Raw genomic sequence first — 23,441 nt, 5'->3', positions numbered from 1 at the left:
GCAGGAACCCGTAATTATTATTTATGTGCATGGTGCTTACTAAATTACAGTTCTCTCCAAGGCTCTGTGTGATGAACAAATTAATTCTGCATCAGAAGAGCTTGACCAGAAATCTGTTTCTGTCTGAATTTCACTTGTAAACATTGATGTATGAAATGAAAGTCGAGTTTAATTGGTCCTCCCTCCTGCTGTGAAGCATGTTACATTTTTATTCTGTATTAGCTCACCGGGCAAGGGGGAAAACGTGGAGGACTTTCTCCAGCCCTGATGGTACTTGTCTGGAAAACCTGTGTGGGATTCTCTTGGTGTAGATAGCTTTGTGGAGAGCCACCTCCATGCTCTGGGCACACGGAGTTGGGGTAGAAAGGAGACAAAGGAGCCTCTGGACCAGTGGGATGCTGAGCCCGCTGCAGTGTGAGGATGATCCCATGGAGACTGGGGAGGGACCATGCCAGGGTTGTCTTTTCCAAAAGATAAACATGCTCCAAAAGTCCTCGTAAGAGGAATTGAAGTATTTTTAATCAAACAAGACTGAGAATACACACTCCAGCTACGGAAAACAAAGTCACATCAGTTGGAGCAGACCACCAAGAGGAGAGGGGAAAAACAGTGATGTGAACACAGATGCTTCTGTTTGGGTTTCTTTCTTTGGTTTTTCAGTTTCCAGCTTCTTTCCACCAAAAGACCCCACTTTAGAAAAATCCAAGTCGAACATGTAGCACATCAGAGAAACCAAGACACAGAAGACACAAGTCTACTCCTTGTAGGGCACCAGCAGAAAGTGTCCATAGAGCTGGAAGCTGCCACACTTTTACCACTGCATAACTCCAGGGGACTTTTCCACACCCATATTTTGAAGAAGGGGCAGTTTTGGGGGCTGTTGGCAGTGGCAGAACTTGAACAAAGACTGAAATGTGCTCTATGTGTATGGTCGTTGTTGTGGTCACTGTGTCATACTGGGAACTGATGCTGCTCCCAGCAGATTATTGGAGTCAATGGGATATTTCCAGTTTTGCTGCACTGTAGACATGCAGGTAGAAAATCAAAATGGGAGGGAAGTAGGAGGAATTTGCTCTAAATTACTGAATTTCACAAATGTTTGAAGAAAGAACCCAGAGGATTTTCCCTGTGCTTCTCTTTAAATAAAAAGACGCAAGATTTTATTCCTTTCTGGTGGTATATCCTGAGGAAATCACAAAATACTGCAATTTCAAAGATGCTTAAATCTCCCCATGGCAGGAAACATTTATGCCTGGTCTTTATATTGGGAAAACTGAGGCACACAAGTGTGAAGGGGCTCACACCAGACCCTGCATGGCCCCAGTGGCAAAATCCCTGGGATGCAGAGGGCAGGCAGCCCATAAACCTGCTGTAATCTGTCTCCTGCCTGGGCATCCCCAGACCTTGTATGGGACAAGTAAAAGGTGGCTCCAAAGAGGTCAGGGCAAATCCACTCCTCTGCTCAGCTGCTTTTGGTGACCACATGGAAGAGGGCAATGAGAGAGGGGGAACTGGGGACAATCTGGAGTCCCCAGAATGGGGAGGGAGATAGGAATGGAAGGAAGGGAGGGAAGGAGGCTGCTGCTCCTCCAAGGCACTTAACCCCAGCGTGGGGATGGTTTGGTCCCATCCTCTGCACAAGAGCAAGGAGCAGCTTTGGCACCGGGCCCACCTGCCCAGGTAAAAGCAGGGCAAGGAGGAGGGGATAGAGCCAGGGCTTGTCCCCCTGCCTTTGGGGACCTCAGCCACTGCAGGGCTCCCTCACCTTTCCACCCTCTGAGCAGGGACATGGAGCCAGCCTGAGGTCCAGGGCTTTGCAGAGACCTGTGGATTCATCTGGGCTGAACCAGAGAATGCAACTAATTCCTGTGCTTCCCTCCAGATCAAGCCAACTCTGTGTGATTGCTCAGAGCCCCTAGGACCCATCCCCATGGGAGGGGGAGTTACCTCCCCTCTCCCACCTCACTCCTTTATCCCACCTTTGGTGTCAAGATGAGAAATGACCTAGTCAGACCAAGCAGCAGTTACAGGACACCAGGAGACACAGCAAGAGACAGGGGAAGGACTCAACCCCAGTGCTACAAAAACACAGCCACGTGAAGCAATGTCTACAATCACTCTGGGGCTCTCCATCCATCCCCTTCCATCACATAGGACTTTGACTCCTCTAGAGGGTTCCCCACCCACCAGCAACATTCTAGCATGTGCTCACTGGAAGGCTGACCCAGCTTCCCAGGGAATTAGCCCCATAAGCTGTCCCAGCATTGTCCTGGTTTCCTGTCACCTCAAAGCAGACAAACCTGATAAATCATGCCCAAACCCTGAGACATTATGCCCAGGATGGAGCTGGCAGAAAGCTGCTGCAACCTTTCCAGGTCCTGCTGGCTCTTTCTGCCATACCAGCAGGTCACACAGCTGCCAAGGAGGTGACAAAGCAGCATCTCAGCTGTCCTGTCCTGTCCTCCAGGCCTGCCCAGCCCATGGGGCAGGAGCTGTGCAGGTGTCCCATGACCGAGTGAGTTCATGCTCTCCTTGGGGCCGCCGGCAGGACCTGCTCCTGTGCCGTGCCCCCCTCCAGGGGCTCCCCATAGCAGTGGGGACGTCGGCTCCTGGCGCAGCCTCTCGCTCCTGGCTCAGACAGCCGTGGATTGCTTGATGCTGTGGAAGCTGACCCGGGTGGGGGAGGTGGGGATGGACATGGCCCTTGCCACGCGGGCACGGATGGAGTGCTTGTCCTGCCACCGGTGCCAGCGCTTGCGCACGGCCGATCGCACCTGGGCGGGATCAATCAGGGACATTGGTCATCACACAGAGGCACCAGAGGCACCGGCCATCCTTCTCCTCAGTCCTCCAGCCAAAAATGGATAAATGATATGTGATTCTCTAACAAAACAGATTCATGCAGGGTAAACTTTCCTGAGTCAGCAAAGGTGTGGGAGCGTTTGGAGGAGGCAGAGGAAAGAACTGCCCAAATATCTGGCCCCAGGATTCACTTCTTCTCTCCTTTGCTTTCTGCTTTGTGTTTTGGGGCAGAGCCTGGGAGATATCCTCATCCATGTGCAATCCACATGTGTATGGGGCTCACCCTGGGGAAGGATTTCCCTGGGATGGGGAGGGCCCTTGGCTTTGCTGCACCAAATCACACAGGTGCACCATGAGAGCATCTGTTCTTGGAGGTGGATTTTCCTCCTCCAGAGGAGGAGACAGACAGTAGCCATTCCTGTCTGGGCAAAATCTGGGGCTGCAGATGTACCTGGGGCTGGAGGTGAAGCACCAATTTTGATCACCAAAGATCTTTAGATGGGGAATTAGGGACTAGCACCCTCCAAGCCCTGGGCAGCAGTAGAGCCTTTTGCTGAACTTGTCTGCTTGCAAGGAAGGGTGTAGACCCCCGCAAAAACCCCAGCCCATTGTGCTCACCTCACTGTTCAGGAAGCAGTAGAAGACAGAGACGAAGAAGCCCTGGAAGGAGACAAGCAGCAGAGTCACAGCAAACAGGTTCCCCTGAGCCCGGCGCTTTGGAACAGCTCTGGGGTTTGGGGATGTCTGGTTTTGGGAAGGGGCAGAAGCGGGATGAGGCATCAGCCACGATGGGCTCCTCCTTGGTGAGAGGACTGGGGGGGAGCCAGTGTGAAGGACCATTACCTGGAAAGACTCCAGAAAGGAGTTGAAGTAGATGAAGACTATCCTGGAGATCTCATCCTCCCCGGGGTTGACAAAGAACAGCATGTAGGTGATCCCCAGCAAGGGCAGCAGCACCAGTGTGGCCTTGACTGCTTTCCTAGGGACAAAACAGGGACCTGAGCTGCTACAGTGCAGCCCTGGCCACGAGGACTCTGCCCATCCACTCCCAGCACCAGCATGGCTTGTACTGGTCTGCTGGCACTTGAAAACCAGTGAGTAGGGGAGGATGGAGCCAAGCTGGGCTCCATCCATTGGTTTTCCAGTGCAGCTCCCAAGGAACTGGGCTGGTTTGAGCACTTGGCCCCTGCTCTGCTTCTCCACCCAGAAAAGAGCAGCGGAGAGCAGAGGCCTGACCTTGAGCTGGCATGGAATGATTGCTTGGCTGATCTACAGCTCAATTAAAAAGGAATTAAGGAGGGTGTAATAACTCACACCCTTCAACACGAGTTTGTGAAAACCGTATCTCAGGTAATTAATTTGATATCTTGATGAAATTACAAGTACAGTTTGTGAAAAGTCATAGTGCTAATACAGAGAGTGTGGGAAGGATTGGGGCTTGGCTCCTCATTCCTTTGGATCAGGGGACAAGAACAATGCCAAGTCATCACTTTTTGCTTAAAAATCCTGTTAATGGACAGATTCCAACAGTAGATGGTCATCCTTGGAGGGTCTGAGCTGGACAGGGAGGGGGGCTGGGACCTGTTTTGCATCTCTGATTTAGAGGGGAGAACAGTCCCTGGCACAAATGGGCTGATGACATGGAGGAGCTGGAGGGAACCAAGGACAGGAGATGGAAAACTGCAGTGTAGCACATTCACTGGTGTAGCTTTCTCAATAACAGAACCAGAATTTTTCCTTTCTCAGCTGAAAAAGCCACCCTCCACCTCAAAACGGCTTCACTTGACCTGGCACACCATGAGATTCCCCAATTCCTGCCCACAAAATGATCCAGACAGAGGCAATGATGAAGCCCAAAGTGTCTTCTATCCCAGGTACTCTGGGGAGCTGCTCTGACCATGCACCTCTTACTGCAAAATATTCCCCAACAGGCAAGGAGGGGTTAAATCTTCCTGCCTTGTGCTGTGGGAGTACTGTCTTCTTCTTTACAAGGTGGTGTTGCGGTGGCATCGATTCATCAGCTTTCTCAGCTTTTGCTTTTCTGTCAAGCAGTGATTTAATTCTCACCTCCATGCCAGGATTTGCAGCTCCCAGCCTGGAGAGCTCCTCAGGTCCCACCAGAAAAGGCTTTTGCAAAGAGACTCAAATCCCAAGAGTTCACTTCAAAGGCAGAAACAGCCATCCACACTCTACATCACAAGGCTCTCCCTGGCCAGATTTAATGACCATGTGCCTCCAAAGAGCATTTGAGGTGCTCTTAGGTGTCTCTCCATGCTCCCATCCCCTTGCTACCTGGCTAATGGGGCTCTTCCCATCCCCACTAATCATGAGAGAACCCAGTTCCTAGGTTGGCTTCCAGCAGGATTGCTCATGCTCTTACCTGTACTGGATTGTCTCTGACGTGGTTGAAGCTCGGAGCTTTGTCATGAGGATTCGGACAATGTTGAATAGAAAGATGAAGTTGATCTGGAGGAACAGGGCCACTGCTTAGTGTCTGCTCCCTCAGTATATCCTCCCATTTCCTCTGCAATGACGGGGCGGGAGGGGGACCAGGCCAAATGGGAAAGTTTCCTTCCTCTTGAACCTGATCTATTGCCTTCCATGCACCATGAGAGGATGTTTGCCTTTTTAAAAAACACTTGAATAATAAGATTTAGGAGTTTGGTCAGGAGATCAGGGCAGCAGGGCGTACCAGGAGATTGCCAAGGAAGGACAAGTGCTAGAGGAATGGCTGAAGGTGAAAAAGCAGAGGGAGAGGAAGAATCTAAGGTAGCGAGTGGCTGCCATTATGTCCAGGGTCCACCTGGTTGCTCTCTCGGCTGCCGAATTGCTAATGAGGGAATGGGAAGGAATCTTTGGAGCTGAGCACAATTGACAGGACTTAGTAGTGGCCTGGCTGCCTGTCAGGCTAAGAAATGGGAAGCAGGATCAATTATTCCATCATTCCAGTGAGTTTTACTCCCTTGAGCTTTCTCAGCATTGGCCAAGGAGGAGGGAATAGTTTTGGGACTTTGTGCAAGGCTTTCCCCCTGCACACACAGCTTGGACCCCCAGCTTGTGACCTGCCACCTCGGCTCCTCTTTGTCCCTCCCCAAAAGACAAAGCCCCATCCATGTGATCAAGCACAACTACTCAGCTGGGGACCAGGAACAGAGAGGTGGAATCAGGATCAGGTAATGGAGTCAAGGATCCCAAGCTTCTGCAAATGCTTGGCAAAGCATCCACCCACACCCAAATAGTGCCATGGCAAGGATGGAGGGACCTACTGATGCATGTTGGAGGCTGATGATGGGACACCCCTGTTAGAGTGAGGTTTCCAGGCTCCTTCTGCAGTGCACCCCAAGACCAATATTGCTCAAGGGGCAGTTTGCGTGAGGGGCAGTGCTGCTGTGGGGCAGCAGAACCAGGCCCAGCAAAGTGAAGCTAAAGGAGGGGGCAATACTCTGTACAGAAGCAGCTGTGACCCAGCTGCACACAGAAGGTCTCCATTTAGCACACAAAAGGTCAATTTCCTCTTACCAGCAGCACCAGGATCATGGGGCCTTGGTAAATGTAGTCAGTATAAACACCTGCTCGCTTCCCAAACCAGCACCTGCAAGGCAAGGACAAGCCTGACATGGGAGTGACCTGGATAGACTCGTGTCCTTGCACAATCTCTGTAAGTCGCTGTCTGTGAGGTGAAAGCACTAAAACTCAAACTGCTGCAGCCATTGTGAAATAGCTTTCGTGGGAACTCAGTAAAAGGAGGTGCATGTGACTTGTGGGAGTGTTTATGGGCCCCATATGGCTGTGGGAGCTGGTTACTGCAGAACAAGCAGGGACACCCTCCTCACAAAGGAGGTGACTGTCCCCACTCTGTTCTGCATGGGGGCAGCCTCACCTTGCATCCTGGGGGCAGTTTTGGGCACAACAATATAAGAAAGATCTGAAGCCATTAGAGAACATCCAAAGGAGGGACATGAAGAAGGGGAGCAGTCTGGATGGGCCACATGAGAAGCAACTGAGAACACTTGGAATGTTCAGCTGGGGCAGAGGTGAATGAGTTTAGACTTCATCAGGACCTGCAGCTCCTCCCCAGGGGGAGCCCCCATCTCTGCTCCCTGTGACAGGGGCAGGACCCAAGGAAATGATCTGAGGTGGTGTCACAGGGGAATTTGAGATGGATATCAGGAAAAGTTCTTCCCCCAGAGGGTGCTTGGGCAGTGAACAGGATCCCCAGGAAATGGTTACAGCCCCGAGGCTGCCAGAGCTCCAGAAGCTTCTTGACAATGTTCTCAGGGCTGCACTGGGTGGGACTGTTGGGGTGTCCGTGCAGAGCCAGGACTCAGAGTTGATGTTCTTGTAGGTTCCTTCCAGCTCAGGATATTCCATGATTCCCCATAACCTCACACACAGGTCTGGGTCAGCTCTGTCCTCTCTGTCCTCAGCAAACCCTGCAGGAGCTCACTCAGGTGTATCCCTGTCCTGGGAGCACCTTGTCAGGGTTGTTCAATCAGTGCCTGTGTGAGCAGCACGGGACTTCTGCAGTCGGTAGGGAAAATTACCTCTGGAAAACAGAACACGCTGCCATTCATCTCAATGGACTCCTTTCAACTTCCCACTCTGGGATGAACTCTCAGGTACCTGTTAAGACCTTCATCAGCAGGTGTCTGTGAAAATGGCTCAGGTGGGGGTAATTTAGATCTCTGCTGGTTAAAACCCAGCTCCCTTTAGCAAACCTATTGTAGGAAATCTGGTATATCTTTCTCCCCTTAAAATCACATTTGCCTTTTGAGGGGAAACCAGCAGGGGCAGGGCTTGTGCTACAGAGAGGTGAAAGGTGGGATAAAAGAAAGAATGGAAGAACATTATCCTTTTTTTCTTCCCTGACAGAATTCCTGACATAACTGTTCCCTGAGGATTTGGGATAGAAAGAAGAATAGAGGATAAGAGCAATCAGGCTCACTTTTCATTGTCGTAGTAGAGCTTCCCAATGGCCCAGGCAATGATGATGGGAAAGGGGATACCTGCAGGGGAACACACAGGTGAGTCTCAGAGGTGCAAGGTCGCCACAAAACCACACCATAACTAACAGGGGTTTTCTCACACAAAAACCACCCAGTGAGATGAGGTGTCCACGCAAATCAAGTGTCCATCCTCCTGCCTCTGGCACCCTTTTTGCAGCTCTTTGAGTGAAAGCAGAGCTGGAGCAGAGGCTGGAGGGGGCACCAGCCATCACTACAGCCTGGGTACCCCTGGGTGAGGGGAAGGCTGGCACTCACACCAGCCGATACAGATGAACATCCACTTGCGGAGCTTGTCCGTGGAGTACGTGAGCACGATGGCCGTGTGCAGGTAGCAACCCTCGCCGAACATCCAGAAAAAGTTGGTGACATGGAAGTAATTGTAGGCAGCAGTGACCAAGCGGCACCAGACCTGTCAGGAGATGTGGAGCCTGTTGAGCTCTGTGTCACAGTGGTGCAATCGATGCACAGAGCAGCACTGACCCTGGCAGAGCAATCAAACCTGTGTTTCTCATACACAGGGTGTGCCTGCCAGCCACCAGCCAGCCCTATATGTTCTCTGAAACTGCTTTTGTAGCCACATTTTAGTGACTTCAGCCTGAAGAAGGGTAGGTTTAGGGAAGAAATTCTTCCCTGGCAAGGTGGTGAGGCCCTGGAACAGGTTGCCTAGAGAAGCTGTGGCTGCTTCATCCCTGGAAGTGTCCAAGGCCAGGTTGGATGGGGCTTGGAGCAACCTGGGACAGTGAAGGTGTCCCATGGCAGGGGGGTTGGAACTAAATGATCCTTAGGGTCCCTTCAGCCCCAAACCATTTTGCATTTCTGTAATCTCCAGGGTCCTCACACCCCCCAGCTGCTCAGGACTGGGCTCAGCCTGGAAGAGCTGCACCTACCACGTTGCTCTCGTGCACCTCTGGGTTCATGGTGAGCTGCACCACGAACCACGTGGCATTGCGCAGGATGAAGGCTGTGATCAGGTTCCAGTGGATGATGTTTCTCAGGCACCGGATGCTCCTGGAGAGGGGTGGAACAAGGCACCATCAGAGCGGGGGGATTGGGGACAGTGCTGTCTGTGCAGCTGAGTGTCTCTGCTGGGACCCCAAGGGTGACCTGCTGGGACCATGCCCTGGGTGAGGGGGGCAGGGAGAAAAGCAGGAGGTGGAAGGCACCAAGGAGGACCCTCTGCCTCCGTAACTAGATGCTTTAAAAAAGCAGCAAAAGAAAAACAGCCCTGAGATAGGCAGGATCCCTCCAGCCTGGAGGGCAATGTCTGTGGCAGAGCAGATGGCAAAGCAGAGGAGCTGGGTCCATCCCTGCCAGAGGTGACCTTGCAGGAACACGGCAGCAGGTTTGTTACTCACCGCAGGCGCATGAAGAGGACAAAGGCCACTAGGAGGGCCCCCAGCGAAACACAGTGGCCCAGGTAGTTGATGATGACAGCGATGTGGTAGTGCAGCTTGCTCTTCTTCTGGGAGTGGGGGAGATGGGTAGAGGGTCAACAGCAGCCCTAGCACTGGCACAAACCCACCTCCTCCACCACATCACCTTTGGCAGCTGCACCTCAAATTCTGGGCCCTTTTTCAGCAAGCAATTGGAGCTCACCGTGGGACAGGACAGTGGGAATGGAAGGAGATGGGGCTAATGTGGCAAGGAGAGGCACTAGCCTGGTTTCACATCTCACTTGTACCAGAGTAGCTCACAGGACAGCTCAATGCTGCAACTTCCCAACCCCTCCCCTGGGGAAACCCTGCTGGAACTCAGTTGAGCTCACTGGAATTTTATATCTCAGTTCATCCCCCACTGCCCTGGAGGCAACTGAGAGGCTTGGATGAATTTGGACAGAGGAAAGTGTGAGTGATAATTGAATTAATTGATCACTCCTGCTCTTAGGCACTCATCCAATCAGTAAATAGGCAACTAAGTGAGTGAAAAAACATTCATGGCAAGAGATATCAGCATTTTAAATATCAGAGTTGATATCAACTGCAAATGAAAAGCTCATATCTCTTCTCTGCTTCAAGGGGTGGCTTGATCTGCTCAGGGGCTTGATCCCCATTTTTGTATGTCTTTCATCTTCCTAAATATCTCCTTTATTTCACTGCCAGCAGGGAAGGATGGGGTTTTCACTGAGTGTCAGGAGAGAGCTTCAGGAAAGTGACAGGGCTGATCTGTACCCAGAGGCCCTGGGGACCTCACCCTGCCAATCCTCTTGGATTTTTAATGGGGATGGAAAGAGGCATGGCTTTATTTCTGATGGGGAATAAAAATGCAGATCAAGAAGGGGTCATAATTGCCACATGCCAACTTTATCACTCGAATGTTGCTGCATGCTCAGCCCTCAGCTCCCATGGGCCATTCCTGGCCTGGATGCTGTTGCCTTTCAAAACTCCATCATCTCTCTCTTGCACTCCTGCCAAGAGCCCAGGGACTCCCAAGCTCCTACCTCTTCACTGAGGATCTCCTGGCACTGGGAGTAGTTGACACGTGCTGCCCAGCTCCCGTTCGCAAGGCATTCCCTGTACCCATTATCTGAAAGAGAAGATGCCCATCCAAGGGTTAACAGAGCATGGGGATGGGCACAGGCATGTGACCTGACTGTCACTAATGCAGGGCACTGGCACCAGGTCAGGCCTGGCATCTTCTGCTGTGAAGGCAGCTCAGCTACTGCCTTGGTCACAGCTGCAGTACCAAAATTCTTGGAGTATTTCAGACCCACTCAAGAGCTTTGGGCCTGCAGCAGCCCTGCCCTTGGCACTGGGGGACCCCAACACCTCCTCACCACACACAGGGGTGCAGTGGAAGCAGCACCAGTTCTTCTCTTGTCTTTCACTCTGCTGTTTGCTTGGGTGATCATGTCCAGTCCAGGCTCTCTGCTGAGATGGCAGCATGAAGTTTCACTTCTCTCCCTGAATTAGGAGCTTTTTTGCCTCCCAGGAAGGACAGTAGGTGTCAAGGCTGACTAGGAAGGAATGGCCCAGGGACCCCAGAGAGTCTGTCATTGGTGTCAGCAGTGGGGCAATGCTAGCACTGGGGTGACACCAGGCTACCATTACAGGAGGCTGTGAGCCTCATCAGGGGGCTGGGATTAATGCACAGAGGCTCCTACAGCGGCACCACAAAGGCAGAGCTGTGTGTCTGTGCCATCCTCCATGCCTGCAAGAATGCGCAGGATGGAAAAATCTATGTTTTTTGTGAGAAGCAAGGTGTTTCTTTCATCAAAAGCAGCACTTGGGTGGTCAGAAACTCAACCTTATGCTAGGCATGACTTTGGGCACTTTTCATATCACTACATCCTCTACTCCCAGCATGTCCCTGGCAGTGACAGTGCAACCACCTGTGCCAGGAAGGGAGGGCATTCAAAGTCCCCCAGTCTTTGCTCAGCTGGAAGCTTCAGGCCCCTATACCACCTCCAAGGGCAAGGCAGGATTACTCCTCTGCCTGTATCCCCAAGATGGGGACATCAACCCTCTCCTCCTCCCAGGACCTGCTTATAAACCTGCTTCTCTGAAACGACCCTCCCTGAAATCCGGGGCCTGAGGCACTGTTTTCCTAATGGTTGATGAGCCTTGTTCCCAGAGGTGTATATTGTCACTTGTGTCCCAGCACCCTCAGTGCTGCCCCTCTTACTGGTGGTGTTGTACCGCACGCCATAGAAGTACTCGGGGCAGGGCCGAGCCACCAGCTGTCCCACAGCGCTGCGGGGCCAGCATGTGCCGATCAGGTCCACCGAGGCGTTGCACTGGGGACCTGCAAGGACAAAGTGCACAGGGTTAGCAGAGCTCTCTGGGCCACCATGGGCCGCTTCCAGGCTGCTGAAAGGTCAGGATTTGCCTGGAGAGCTGGGGCTGCTGCATCAGCTGGTGGGTCACCACAAGCTCAGCCCCCAGAAAACCCTCATGGCAGACACCAGATGGGCCCTGTGCAAAACTTGCAGGGGCCGGTTGAATCATCATGGCCATGACTTGTAGCAGTGGGAACAAAGCAACACAGACCCTCTTATCAAAGGAGATGGCCTTATTGCAAAAATTGGCCCCTTTTTATATCTTTAATTTCCACTTGACATGACTGAAACCAAACCGAGGCCTAACAGAAAGAGGGCACCCATTGGCTGGCTCAGCTGTAGCACCGCTGTCCGCACACCCTGTCACCCAATCAGCTTCCTGTGCATACACTGTCCATGTGTTCTTTCAGCCAATCAGCTTCCTTCTCATACCCTGTCCATGCATTCCTTCAGCCAATCAGCTTCCCACTCATACACTGCCCATGTGTTCCTCCAGCCAATCACAACCTCACTCCCAGCTTGACTCTCCTCACTCATAGCTGCCTCTCACCCCTCAACCAACTTCCACCCACCCGGCCTGCAGCTGTGCCTTTCCCACTGGGCCTTCTGGTGAGCATAACCTGAGCAACTTTAACAATTGTAACCTCATATTCTACTATAACTGTTACTCTGGTCCTGTCTAAAACTACTGGCTAAGCCAGTAAACGACTAAAACTACTGGCTAAGCTCAGTTCTGGCACAAACTTAGTTTTAGACCTGGCTTCCAGGTCCCCTGGCTCTGGTTTCCCTGCCCTGCTCCTTCCTTCAGCCACGATGTTGGCATCCAGCCCCACAACAGGCAATAAGCCAGACTTGCTCTTCCTCAGTGGTGTGTCCACTCTGGTTCTAAGTCTCGCCAAACATCTCACACCTCCTGGCTGCAAAATCTCCTTCCCAGCCATTCCCGTTGGTCTCTTCCAGTCTTTCCCGAGTAGAAAACTCCAAAGCTGCTTCTATTTCAGATTTCAAGGATTTGTGTGCTTTTCCCAGCTACACAAGCGTGCTAACGTAGGCATTAGGTATGCCAGATTGCAGGCTGTTTAATGTATAATTTGTGTATATTTAGAACAACATGAACCATAGCTAAATATGTCCCAGCCTGATCTCACATTGAGGTCGGAAGCACAATGGCTACAATATCCATATACTACAATCTAGGGTAAGCAGAAAATGGGTGAGCAGGAGATGCTGGAAGAGGCAGAGTTTAGTCCAAAACACTCCTGGGTACCAGAGACGTTTGTGCTGCTTGCACAGAGACAGAAATTGCCACTTCCTAATACAAAACACCCCAATTCACAGCTCCTTGGGTGTGAAAACACAGCGTTTCCCCTCCCCCTGGATTTGTGGTTGTTATTTGAATACCTTTCCCAAAAATTCCTATGGATAGAGCTGGCTAAAGAGTGACCAAAGGAAAAGAAGCAAAATACTGTTGTTGATGATGATGATGATGAAGGTTTTTATGGAAGAATATTTGTTTTCATCAATTATCGGAAAAATTGACTCCTTGTTATTTTGTGATGTTCTCTGAGAAAATTTTCAGGGCTTTCAGTGTCTTCAAATATCTTAGTAAGGGAAAACAGCTTCCAAGCATGTGAGCTGGGGAAGCATCAGAGCATGGTGAGTGTTGCCTTCTGCCTCCCATAGCTTGTAGGAAGAAATTAATTTTAACAATGACCTTTGTTTTAAGCTTTGCTAATGTGTAGGGTTGCTGTGGCAACGTTCCCTTTACGTTAACTGTTTTAAGCCTGTATTTTGTAGGAAACAAGGTGCCTTTTATCACATGTATGTGTGTGCCTTTCTGCATCCATTTGAATTTATTGAGCTCCTTTGTTGTTCAGACTCCAATTTGACAGAGAAATAGAGGGTCACAGTTAAAAATTTTATGGTAACAGTCATCCTTGTAAGGAAAAAACAACCAGTAATTACTTGAATTAAGGACAAAGTTTAATTGCAAGTGCTCTCCCTGTTAGCCACTGAGGTGAGAAGCTGTGTGAATCTCTGGAACAGGAAAAGCTTCACTTGGAACAATGCAACACAGGAAAATGCGGCTTGCACAGTACTAATGGGCACAGCAGCTCATGCAGCTATCACAGCCCCTCACGGGGACTGCTAGGGCTGGGCACAAACTCCATTTTCTTTGCATATTTTTTTTTGCCTCAGTTCCCCTCCTGCATTTCAGGGTCTGTTCTGGGGGCAAACAGAGATTGCTCAAGGGGGACAAACAGGAAGAGTGAGTAGTTAAAAAGTCAGCAGGGCCAGAGAGCTCTCCACCAGTAAAACAAACCCACAGCAATGCCATTAATAACCAACCCAAGAGACTCATGGAAATGATGTAGCCAGACAGAGGTACAACATTCTGTGATACATCTGCTCAAGGCTGGATTGAATATCTTCACCTTTCTCCAAGGCACTTGGTGGGATGCTGCTTGGCACTCCCATTAGAGCATGACAGGATCCCACCAGACACCAAATCCAGTGGGTCCCACCGGTCCCACCACAGGGAAGGTGCACCAGCATCACCAGGAGCTCAGCCCTGCTTGTCCCATGGGTCGGGCTGGTGCTGTGGGGTGACATTGGGGGCTGCAGGCAGATGAGGAGATGCTCAGCCAGGCCGTTGGATGCTCCTGGACCTCTCCCTGTGCTTCACCCCCATGCTGCCACTGGCAGCATTTGGAGCTCTATCCCACCAGGTTTTCATCTAGTGGGTGGCCACAATATTTTCCCAGGCTCACACTGAGAAAGGCTTGATGAAGAAAGCAGATGCTGCTCTTTCTGCTCTCTCCAGCGTACAGAAAAGAGAGAAAAAACCTCTCCTGATGGGGAAGTGATAACTAAAACAGTGAAGACAAAGAGTGCCATGAGGGCTGCAACATCCCCTTTTGTCACAGACATCCTTTTCACTAAAAATCCTTTCTTTAGGATTTTCCCTTCTGGGAAGCTGAGGCCCCAGCAAAAGAATGTAAACAATGGTTATCTGCTGCTGTGGAATGCAACAGGTGCATCTGTGATTGGCCCATCTTGGATGTTTACAATTAATGGCCAATCAAGGACTCAGCTCTCTTGGACAGAGTTGGAGAGAGCTCCTTTGTTATCATTCTTTTCCATTCTTAGCTTAGCTAGCCTTCTGAGAACTTTCCTTTCTATTTTTTTAGTATAGTCTTAATGTTATATACATATCATAAAATAATAAATCAAGCCTTCTGATCATGGAGTCAACATTTTTGTCTCTCTCTCATCCTGAAAACCCCTGTGACCATGGTCACACGCTTTGCCCAGCACAACTCCCTGCTCCAGCTCCCCCCGAATGGCACCTGGCTCCCAGCATTCAGGGCACTGTTTAGCATGGAAATATGTGTCAGTACTAAATGCTTCCTTGCATGCTCGACAGCCCATCCATGTCTGAAGGGGGACTGTTCTCCAGGTTCTGCACCCAGGTGCTCCAGCTTCTCAGCTCCATTGGCAGCACAGGTTTGGTCTTTGCAGATTTACAGCATGAAAGGTCAGTGAATTTCCTACCTGCACTCAATTCCCCTAATTTGGCTTCTTCCCACACAGAAACATGGTGTTTGGAGGAGGAAGGAGCAGGCCCTACTTTGAGACAGGGAATGTGGCACAGGGGAAGTCGCTCCAATCCCTTCTCACCCTATTGCCTTTGCGTTGTGCTGCTCTGAAGCATAAAGCTTCTTCTGAAGAAAGAAGTGTCTGTCCAGGGATTTACACTGAGACAACAATATCACAATAACTGTCTCAGGATAACTGTAGCAATATCCCATCTGTTTCAAGAAAACATGCTTCTCCAGCCTGCTCCCACCACTCACAGAGACCTTCAGGATGGCTCTGAGCTGAAGCCACGGAACTGTGTGACACCTGGCAGGGTAAAGCTCTCCACTCCCAGCTAATCTGCCAAGAGATTTTGACCAAATGGAGTATGGAGCATATTTACCCTGGTCCAGCAGTACCAGACGTGTCGCCACAGTGCTCTTGAGTTGGTGCCAGGAGGTCTGAAGTATTATCATACCATCAAGCCATTGCTGGGATGCTCTGGAGAGGAGTAAAGCAAAGCATGTAACTGTGCTGGTAAACACATCCTGCTTTACACCGGGCAGAACTGTGCACCAGCACAACGTCCCAGTTTGCTGCCATGCACAGACACTCTGAGGTGTGGAAGGATGAAGCCTCTGTCCCCTTATACAATGCAAAGGGGCCAGGAGAAATGATGGAAATCTGAACTACAGGCTCATTCCTGTGGCTGGGAGTGATAGGGTTATTTATCTAAGGTGTCTCAAGAGCCTAACAGCTGAAAGTTGCTAACTCATACCACTACCTGTCCTGAGCTCTTCTTCAACCACAGTTATCTCTGTCCAGCCCTGATGTCCTCTGTGACTGCATTGCTGCTGCTGCCTCGAGCCTCTGGCTCCCTGAGAGTGTCCCCTGTGTCTCTGCTGCAATATTTGCATTTGGCAATCAGGGCTTCATCTCCACATCTAATCAAAATACAACTCACTGTGATGTCTGATGCATCAACTGTGAAATTGCACAAAAATCTCTCTGTGCCTCCCAGGCAGCTCCACCAGAGTGGTGAAGAAAAAAGACCCATTTCACACCTTATTGCCCCAAAACAGGGGCTGCCTTTGGGGGATGCTTTTACTTCCAGGTGCTGAAGTGCCAGGGAGAGGTGGCTGGGTCGAGCTGCAGAGTCACTCAGATGTTAAATGCTTGAGTAGCACCTTGAGGCATTGAGGGAAATGGCACTGGGGGAGAATTAATATTAACCTGGGGTAGAAATTGAGGTGGTGGAGCTGTTTGCCTTCACTGTGAGCAGGGGGTCGGTGCTCAGGATGGCTGGGAGCAACTGTGGCTGCCTCAAAGTAGATCCTTGCTTACACTCTGCCTCCAGCATTGCTTTCAGTGGCATTGGGGGCTTTTGTTTACCTTTGTAAGACTCCAGTCCTTAAAAATCCTCCCAAGCATTCAAGTTCCATGCTCCTTGATGTAAAATAATTACCCAGGCTAATTAAGCATTATGATAGCTATGGGCCGTTGTAATGAATTTTTGACTTGTTGCTATGTTGTCCCCTCGGGTCTTTGCTGCTGCTCTGGAGAAAAACAAATAAAAGGCACCAAACCTACCTTGTGCTGTTGTTATCTGATGCATCTGCTCAATGCTGTCACTTATGATGATCCATGTACAGATTTACAGCATATATATATATATGTGTGTGTATATATATATATATATGTATGTGTGTGTGTGTATGTATATATATATGTATAAATATGTATGTAATATATATGTTTGTAATATATCTAATGTATATAATGCATATAATGTATATATTTGTATAATGTATATAATATAGTGGGTTGTGTTTGGGGCTTATCTTTTTCTCCTGACATGAACCACAGTGTTTGGAGTTGTTTTATAACTAAGTGTGGCAGGAAGTTCTTTATTCCCTGGGGTTGGCTGGGATCTGGTGGTGGGTGAGTGAAACATCAAAACCCTTCCCTGGCAGTTTTCCCAGCAGAGCCTTCTAGTTTGGCTACAACTGAACAGTCTCTGGCAGTAACTTCACTGCATCGAATCCAAAGTGCAGTTTAACTGCTGTAGCTGCTACTCACACTGGGATGTGCCAGGACACAGTTTCCTACTGGAGAACCTCTTCATCTTCCCTCTTCCACTACAGTAAAATCTATGAATATCAGTGAGATGCTGTTAGCATCCCTGTTTCCCAGATAATGGAGCAGAATGGCCTTACCGACACCACTGTATGTTTAAATCCACTAGGATTTTCCATATAAAGGAGAGTTTTGTTTCCCAGAACTACCCAGTACCATGTCTCTCCCTCAAGTCCCTGCCTAGACTGCATCTTTAACCCTTTCTCAGCTCCTCATTAATATTTCCGCCTTGGTGGGACAGATGCCAACGAGACTGAAAAGAGTCACTGATGTGAATTTGACCTTTATGAATTTAAATTCCAGACTCACCCCCGGGGAGTCAGTGAGTGAATGAAAGAGCAGAGGGATGAGGGCTGCTGGAGCAGCGTCAGTGCTTTGGGAGCTGAGCTGGAGTGGGTGGAAAGGCTCTTGGTCAAATTGTCACCTGCTGTGAAAGGTGTTACCAAACTTATCTGATAGTGCCTGTGAAAGATATGTTCTCATCACTCATTGCTTCTTAGCCTAAGGATTTTACTGTATCTGGAACAATTAGATTTGCCTTATTTAATGCAAAGCTACACTCCCTTCCCCCCTTGAAAAAACCTTCAGTTAAAAACCCACAGACATTTCTTTTTTTCTGCTTAGCTTTGGTGTCATTTTTCTTTGCTTTAGGTGAACTGGCATGAAATGTTTCTTTCCTGACAAGGAATTTTCTGTGCTCCCCTTTCTCTCCTAAGCACACACAGAGGATTGAGGATAAGAATTCATCATGATAACAAGCTTAAAGGAGTGGATTGTGCAGCCAGGACCAGAGGGGGATGAGAGAAATTGGGTGGCAACTCAATGAGTTGGGCTGATCAAGGCTTGAGAGCTATGAATGGCAAAACAACCCTTTGAGAGAGCTCCGAGCTTGTTCTGCTTGAGTGCTTTCAGCTGAGCTGCTTTGGAAAAGCCTCATTGTTAATTAGTTAGGAAGAGGCTTTCCCATCTTCTCAAATTGTCCTTTCCCTCCCCAGGGAAGCAGTCCTGAAGCTGCAGGAAATGCTTTGCCCTAGTGGATGAAATGGCCTTGCCCCTCCCTGATGGACTTCATGACAGGCCGAGAAGCGGCTGCACACAGACTGTGAGGAGTTGAAATCATCAGCCAGAGAAATCCATGCTCTGAGTCAGTCCATGGGCTGGCTGGGAGCCTTTGGGACAGCACCTGTCCACATCAGACAAGGGATGCTGATCCCCATTGTGCTCCTTCTCAAGCCTAATCTGAGACTTTCATGGCTTGCAGATGTTTGGGGGTGCAGCTGACCTGACTTCCTGAATGCACCACATTGACCTCAAGTCCAGCCTGATATTCCTTCTTCACTGCTGCTGTGGAAGGCAGCTTTCTGATGGAGCATTCAGCTGTGCCCCTGTGTCCCAGTCCCAGCCAAAATCAGGGGCTCAGTGACAGGAATTTTTGATGGATACCTAGACTGTCAAGTTGGAGCACTGCACTGAGCCTGAATTCCCAGGGATATTACCCTGCACTGGGGGCTTGAAGGAAGATGGGTAAAACCACGGTGATAAGATGTCAGTGCAAAGGGGCCCCCAGCCATGTAATAATTAGCATGGACTCCATGCATTTACAGAAGGCTGATCAATTATTCTTTATTAAGAAACCCATTGCTTTTTTATATCCTAGTTCACTACAGGTGGACCTAATTGGTCCTTCAATTCAAACACCATCACCATTGGCTAATTAAGAAACCACCCTTTGGTAAAGAAATTGCCATTCTAACACATTCCACATGTTCACAATACCAGGTGCAACAAGTGAGATAAGAATTGTTTCTCATTATTTTTTCTCATCTTCTCACAGCCTTTCCCAGAATGATGCCTGTTTCTCTCTGTGGCCAGAGAGCTGCTGCCACAATAAGAGGGCAGGACGGGAGAGCTCTGTGAGGCTCAGGTGCTCCATGCCCTGGGATGACAGTTTGCACCACCTGCACCCCCTGAGCCTGGACAGAACAACCCTGTGGGCCTCCCCCCTCCACACCACTGCTGTGGCAGAGATTTTCCAGCTCAGTGCACATGCTGGAGAGTGCTGGCACCCTGGTGACATCACTGTCCAGCTATTTATCATCTTTAAAACGGAGAGATGAAGGGACTGGTGACCCAGGAGAGGAGAAGAGCCCATGGTGGGCTATGTTTTGGAGGAGGGATGCTGCACACAGGCATGAGGCTGTGTACCTGTCCATGCATCCAGCAGATCCCCTGATGAGCCACGTGCTGGGGGACTGCTGGGCTTGTGTTATCAGCATGTGTCATTTCCCAAGGGTGGTGAAGACATTAACAAATTAAGTCTCAGGGCCCTGCTGCAATTCTCATTAGCATCATCCTAACAACTCTTCATGTTAAATAGCTCAAATCAAAGTTTCCAGTTTAGTAAATATCCCTCCATAGGAATCACTGTCTCCATCAGGCAGGGCTTAAATGGACCCCAAGGACCAGGACTGGTGCTGAATTCCACTTCCCAGGCAGACATAAGACAATTAGTTTCACTTCTGCCTCTTGTTCTAAGTCCCCTCCTCCAGCTGGAAATGGCTCTCACATATGCCAGCCCCATCCAAATGAGTTGCTCAGGAATTGCAGGTTTCGTGTGTAGAAACAATGGACAATTTGCAAATCTGAAGCCTCACGTTCTCCCCCCTGACAGGGGAGATGGACACTGAGGTGCACTAAATCCTTGTTGTAATCATGTGGATAAATCCCCACTGAGCAAAGCCCAATCCTTGCAGAAAGCAGCACTCAGTGCTTGAGGATGGTGGTGATTCCAGGGCAATCAATCAGCAAACCACAGCAGAAGTTCTCCCCCTTTTCTGACCTCTCCCTTGGGCTTGGGAGGTTTCAGCAGGGGGTGGGAAAGGCCATGAGCTGGGCATGAGGATTCTCTGGGACCTGCCTGCTGCCCTGGGTCAGGATTTATCACAGCTAAACTCGGCCAAGGACAGGCCCTCGCTGAGCAGAGTGATGAAACCTTCAAGGGAGCAAAGCATATGAGTGATGACTAAGTTTCTTCTCTGACCAGACATCCAAGCATTGCCATTCCACAGGCAGCTTTTGCTGTTCCCTGGCTTTCTGCCTCCACCTCGTGGGCTTGGGAAGCTTCTTGCAGGGCAAGGTAGCCTGGATTTGGTCAGACACTGGATCAGCTGGTGCCAAGATGGGATTTGTTAAAAAGGAGCTGTTAATGCTGCTATTAATAGGTGGTGAGCAGCCATCCTTCAGCTCTGGGTCCCCATGGCCATCCCTCAGTGCCCAGTCCTGTGGCCATCCATCACCCTGACAGAGAGTTCCTTGGTGCCTGCTCTGATTCTCATTCAGTCATGGAAAATCAACACTGCAGCATCCCAGAGCTGGGGAGAACTTTTTTCCTTGTCCCTGTGAGCTCCACTCCTTCTCACACTTCTCCTCCCCCAAAACTTGTCACTGAACCAGACCTGTCACTGCTGAGGTGACATCCAAGTCACATCCTGAATATAGGCTAAAAGCCAGTTTTGGCACAAGCTCTGACCTCATTGGATCAAACCCATGTACAATGTTGAGTAGGAGTGGGCTGTCCATGACCCTGCTGCTCCCACCCATCAGGACTGAGCCAGTCCTGGCCATAGCCGTGTCCTCAGAAGCTCTTTGTGAGTGGTGGCCTCCCAAAGTGCTCAATGGCATCTGTGTAGGAGTGCTGGGGGGGCAAAATTTGGCTGAGCCCAGAGCCACGGTGGCCACACTGCACTGGTGGCGTGGTCTCCACAAAAATTCAAAACGTCCAGTCATCATCCCTGGGCAGAGGGATGTTGGAGGAGCGTGGACATAGGGGCCAAAGTCCTGGCGTCCCTGGGCATGGCATAGAACAGGCAGCCAGCCCTGATGTCTCTTTTTCCATCTCTGCCTCTGCCCAACAGACATTTCTCTGTTTTCATCTCCTGAGATCTGCACCTTCTACCTGCCACCACTGTCACTCTGCAAGGAGGCTGCAGCAGCACCAGCAGAGGTGCAGCATCTGCACGTCCCACCTCCCCAGAAAGGATCCATGCAGCAGCAGACGAGCCCAGAGACACCCCTGACACCATCCTGCACGCACTGGCTCCCCGGGTGGCTCAGCTGGGCTGGGGGACACTCACCAGTGAGGTTGGTGGCGGGCGGCAGGCTCTCGCAGTACTGCTCCTGGATGGAGGCTGCCACCGGGCTGTCCCACAGGAGGAACGCCTGCATGGACAGAGCAGACAAGCTGGGGTTATCTGTGCAATGTGCTGCTTCCCCTTCCCCAAAAGCCTCTTTGGGCTTTTTTTGGGCTCAGATCTGAGTGTGCCCATGTCTGGGTGGGTACCACCCCCAAAGCTTGCACGATGGACATGCACCATTTACAGGATGGCATCCTGGGGGAATTGTGCTTGTCTGAGCTGAAGGCTGGGGGACAGCTCTCTGTTTCCCACCCAGTTGTCACTGACATCTTTTGTGAAAAATCCTTTCTTTGGGATTTTTCCCTCTTCTGGGAAGCTGAGGCCCAGAGAAAGAATGTAAACAATGGTTATCTGCTGCTGTGGAATGCAACAGGTGCACCTGTGATTGGCCCGTGTTGGATGTTTACAATTAAGGGCCAATCAAAGACCGAGCTCTCTCTGAGACAGAATCAGAGAGAGCTCTTTTGTTTATTCGTTCCTATTCTATTCTTAGCACAGCAGCTTCTGAGACTTTTCTCTCTATTCCTTTTAGTATAGTCTTAATGTAATATATATCATAAAATAATAAATCCAGCCTTCTGATCATGGAGTCAACATTCTCGTCTCTCTCTTCACCCTGCAACCCTTGCAAGCCTGGCAACACCCAGTGATCCTCTCCTGCCTTGAATACCCCCCTCAGCAAACCCTTCTGCAGCTCCTGCTGAATCATGGAACCTCTGCTATTTATCATTTTAATCAACACTTTTGGGTTTACCATCTTTCAATCCTGAGAGCAGACAGGGGAAACATGATGAGCCTGACACCACACTTGGATTTTCAATCCCTTACTGAAATCACAGCCTTGTAAGCTGTCAGTGGGAAGATGTTCATACACATCCTTAAGGAGATCTGATCCACAGACAACCAGTATTTTTTTTTTAGGAGAATTGTCAAGCAAACACCAACATTCCCATTGAGTTGAAAAGCACTGACCACATCTACCCAGTTCTGCTAAAACTCTGCACAAGGAGCTATTTTGGAAAGATGATTATTGAATTATTGTGCCTTTGCAGGAGTTTGGGGAAACTAAAAGTGAGAAAGGCAATTGCCAGAATGAAGGGATTGCAGAGATGGCAGAGGGATGGTGCTGTTGGTCTCACAGCTCACCACAGTGCCAGATGAGGGGAGGAGGGGACCTGATATTTTGCAGAAAAGGGTGACACAGGCTCATCCCCTCTCCTCCACCAGCACTAATGGTGGATGAGACTCAACTCCACTTCTTTCACCTTCAGCGAGTGACCAAACCCCCTGGAGAAAAGTCACTGACTAAATGACAGAGCCGCACCCCAAAAGACATCACACACAGATCCCTTGGGGAACAGCCCTGAGGTGTTCCTGAAGGCAGGAAGGGCTGTGCCTCCCCTGCTTGCAGGAAAGCTCCCAGCTCCTTGGGGACAACCACCTCTGCCTTCCCCATCAGCTAGGCTGATTCCTAGTGCCTGACCCCCCTTCATGAGTGCCATTTACCTCCCAAACTGCTCTGAACACGGAGAACACATTCCTCCTCTTGTCCTTGAGCCATAGAAACGCTGTCTGCCCTTGCTGGCATACCCAGCCATCTTCATGCCTTAGCAAGGCATTAACAGGATTTATTCAGACACAGAGACAAGCTCAGCACCCACTTGCTTTTTTTCCAAACAACTGTTTACTGCCTTGGGAAGCTGGTTTTGACAGCAAGAAACATGTCAGGCAGACGTATAAATGGAGCAGAGAATAGCTGCCTTGTGTGACTGCTTCAGATGACACAGAGGATCCGGCAGCTCAACCCTGCCCTGGTGTGAGAGCTGTTTGGAGCTCCTGGGTGCTGGTCCTACAGGAGCCCCGCACCTCCTGAGTCTCCTTTCAGAACCTGAGACCACACAAACTCCAGACAGGGAGGAATCAAGGTGTAGGGAGTCTTCTCCCCTCTGT

The 23,441-nt window shown here is 50.1% G+C and overlaps 1 protein-coding gene across 1 annotated transcript; it reads right to left on the bottom strand.

The window, feature by feature from the left end:
* Positions 1-727: 727 nt before the first annotated feature.
* On the bottom strand, positions 728-21,522 carry LOC131094041 (corticotropin-releasing factor receptor 1). Its single transcript, XM_058041503.1, has 12 exons — positions 21,432-21,522; positions 11,430-11,549; positions 10,246-10,331; positions 9,164-9,270; positions 8,696-8,816; positions 8,064-8,217; positions 7,748-7,808; positions 6,322-6,394; positions 5,183-5,268; positions 3,646-3,781; positions 3,421-3,462; positions 728-2,774 (listed from the first exon to the last, which is right to left on the bottom strand). The coding sequence occupies exons 1-12, from the start codon at positions 21,520-21,522 to the stop codon at positions 2,634-2,636; spliced, it is 1,218 nt and encodes a 405-aa protein (XP_057897486.1). The 3' UTR covers positions 728-2,633.
* Between the last annotated feature and the right edge of the window lie 1,919 nt (positions 21,523-23,441).

This window comes from Melospiza georgiana, chromosome 28, assembly GCF_028018845.1.
Source record: "Melospiza georgiana isolate bMelGeo1 chromosome 28, bMelGeo1.pri, whole genome shotgun sequence".
Classification (NCBI taxonomy): domain Eukaryota; kingdom Metazoa; phylum Chordata; class Aves; order Passeriformes; family Passerellidae; genus Melospiza; species Melospiza georgiana.
This window is presented reverse-complemented; position numbering and strand designations above follow the sequence as displayed.

Coding starts and splice junctions, on each gene's coding strand:
- LOC131094041 (XM_058041503.1), bottom strand. CDS start 21,522: ATGCAGGCGTTCCTCCTGTGGGACAGCCCGGTGGCAGCCTCCATCCAG. Junction 8,218..8,695: donor AGGTGCACGAGAGCAACGTG/GTAGGTGCAGCT, acceptor ATCTCCTGACAG/GTCTGGTGCCGCTTGGTCAC. Junction 3,463..3,645: donor CCTTTCTGGAGTCTTTCCAG/GTAATGGTCCTT, acceptor GTCTCCTTCCAG/GGCTTCTTCGTCTCTGTCTT.